The sequence below is a fragment of the Polistes canadensis genome, unplaced genomic scaffold (genome assembly GCF_001313835.1).
Source record: "Polistes canadensis isolate GaletaPanama2010 unplaced genomic scaffold, ASM131383v1 scaffold_230, whole genome shotgun sequence".
Lineage (NCBI taxonomy): Eukaryota > Metazoa > Arthropoda > Insecta > Hymenoptera > Vespidae > Polistes > Polistes canadensis.
In genome coordinates, this window is record NW_014569777.1 from 23,052 (window position 1) to 24,936 (window position 1,885).

Sequence of the window (1,885 nt, forward strand, 5' to 3'; positions counted from 1 at the left end):
AATAAAACTTAGATATGTGAATATTAATTAAATGAAAATATTAGATAAATAACACGTGGGCCAATCAAATTATAATTTAATTAAATATATATTATTTTATTTTAACAAAATCATTAGAACTTGCGAATAAAATTTAGATATATGAATATTGATTAAATGTCAAAATATTAGTTAAATAAAATGTAAGTATATAATACGAACCTGATTTATCGGATGCGGGAGGACGGCTCCGTCGACGAATGGTGCAAAACCGAAAGTGAATCTTGGGGGATCAAGTTTAACTTCTAAAAGAGAATCAAGGCTTCGCAAACGTAGACACGGTGCAATATCATCTGCTTCGTCGACGAATGAACATCTGGTTTGATCGGCAACGTGACGTTTCACCGTTAATGGGTCCCGTTGTATTGCCCATGGTGAAAGGGCCGAACCACCGAGTAGTATCACTCTCTCGACCAATTCTACACATTTTTATTTTTTTATTCTTTTTCATCTTCATAATCGTAATCTCACTCTCTTTCTTTTAATATTCAATCATTAAACAATAATACAATAATATCTTTATATTTAAATATAATTTAAAAATAAATAACTTTGTTTTGTTTTTAAATGTTTTACACATATATATAAACAATACTATCTTCTTACTTTATCCCGAATACAAAGTAAAATTAAAAAATTAAAATAAAAAAGAAGAATAAGATAAAAAAAAAAGGGTTGAAAGATACATACACATATATATAAACAATATTATATTTATAAATATAAAACGTGACTAGACAACATAGTAGTACATTAATCTAGGCACCCTTGGCCAAGACTTTTAAAGGGTGACTCGACATTGCTTTAGAACGAAGGAACGAGAGGGTAGATATTAAAGAAAAGGTATAGGGGTTGGGTCTTCGTTAGTGGAATTGGGGTGCAATCTAGGAAGACACAGTACGGATAAAAAAGTAAGGGGAAACGGACAGGACTCTTCTTTTTACCAAGGCCCTTCCTTCCCCTTGTCTGTAACAACTATACCACCAACCCCTATCCCACCAACCCCTATCCCACATTCATCTATCCAACTACTCCCACTTCACCCCAGACCCCTCCATCCCCTATCATCTTCTGTTCTATCCAAAACCCTCTTTTTCACTCCCTCTCTCTCTCTCTTTCTATCTCTCTCTCTCTCTCTCTCTTACAATTCCTACCTAACTTCTATCTCGTGTCTTATTTTCGGTTCTGTTCTTTCAGAGTCGCAGTGTCACGGAAGACTACACTTTAGGAAGCTTGTTAAGGTTTTCTAGTACCAGACAACTACGACAACGATGAAGATGACGAAGAAAAAAAAAAAAAGAAGAAGAAAACATCATCGTATTTCTTCTTTCTCTCTCTCTCTTATTTTTCGTGTCTGTCTTTTTCTCTCAACAACCACTCGTTTTTCTTAGTACACCGTGTTTTAACTATAACTATAGGATGGGTATATAATATATCTTTTCTTTATAATATACACCCTCTTTAAATTACCCACCCCCTCTTTCTCTCTTTTCTATCTCTTTTTTGTCTTCTTTTTCTTTTTTTCTATTTTACTTTTCGTTCAAAAACATGCACACGTATCTACGATAACGATGACAACAATAACAATAATTATAGTGTATCAGAATGAGAAACCCTTTTCTCTTCTTTTTTCTTGTTCTTGTTCTTCTTCTTCTTCGTGACCTATTTTCTAATCTATTGTAAATCGTATTCTTTTTTTTAACTTTTCTATATTATACTTTTTTTTTCATTTGTATGTTCGAATTTTCCCATGTTCGAACCGAAATATATTTAGATTCTCGCGAAAGCTTGATTAAATTTAAAATAATGGATAAATGATTGTTTCGAGTAACCTTTAAACTACCCC

The 1,885-nt window shown here is 32.7% G+C and overlaps 1 protein-coding gene across 1 annotated transcript in view; it reads right to left on the bottom strand.

Moving 5' to 3' along the window:
* The window catches only part of LOC106790323 (neuroligin-1-like), a gene marked incomplete in the record, with an annotated part of 50,968 nt that overhangs the window by 8,748 nt on the left and 40,335 nt on the right, over window positions 1–1,885 (bottom strand). The window contains 1 exon segment of the mRNA XM_014755127.1: window positions 202–458. Coding sequence (XP_014610613.1) covers window positions 202–458 — 257 coding nt within the window.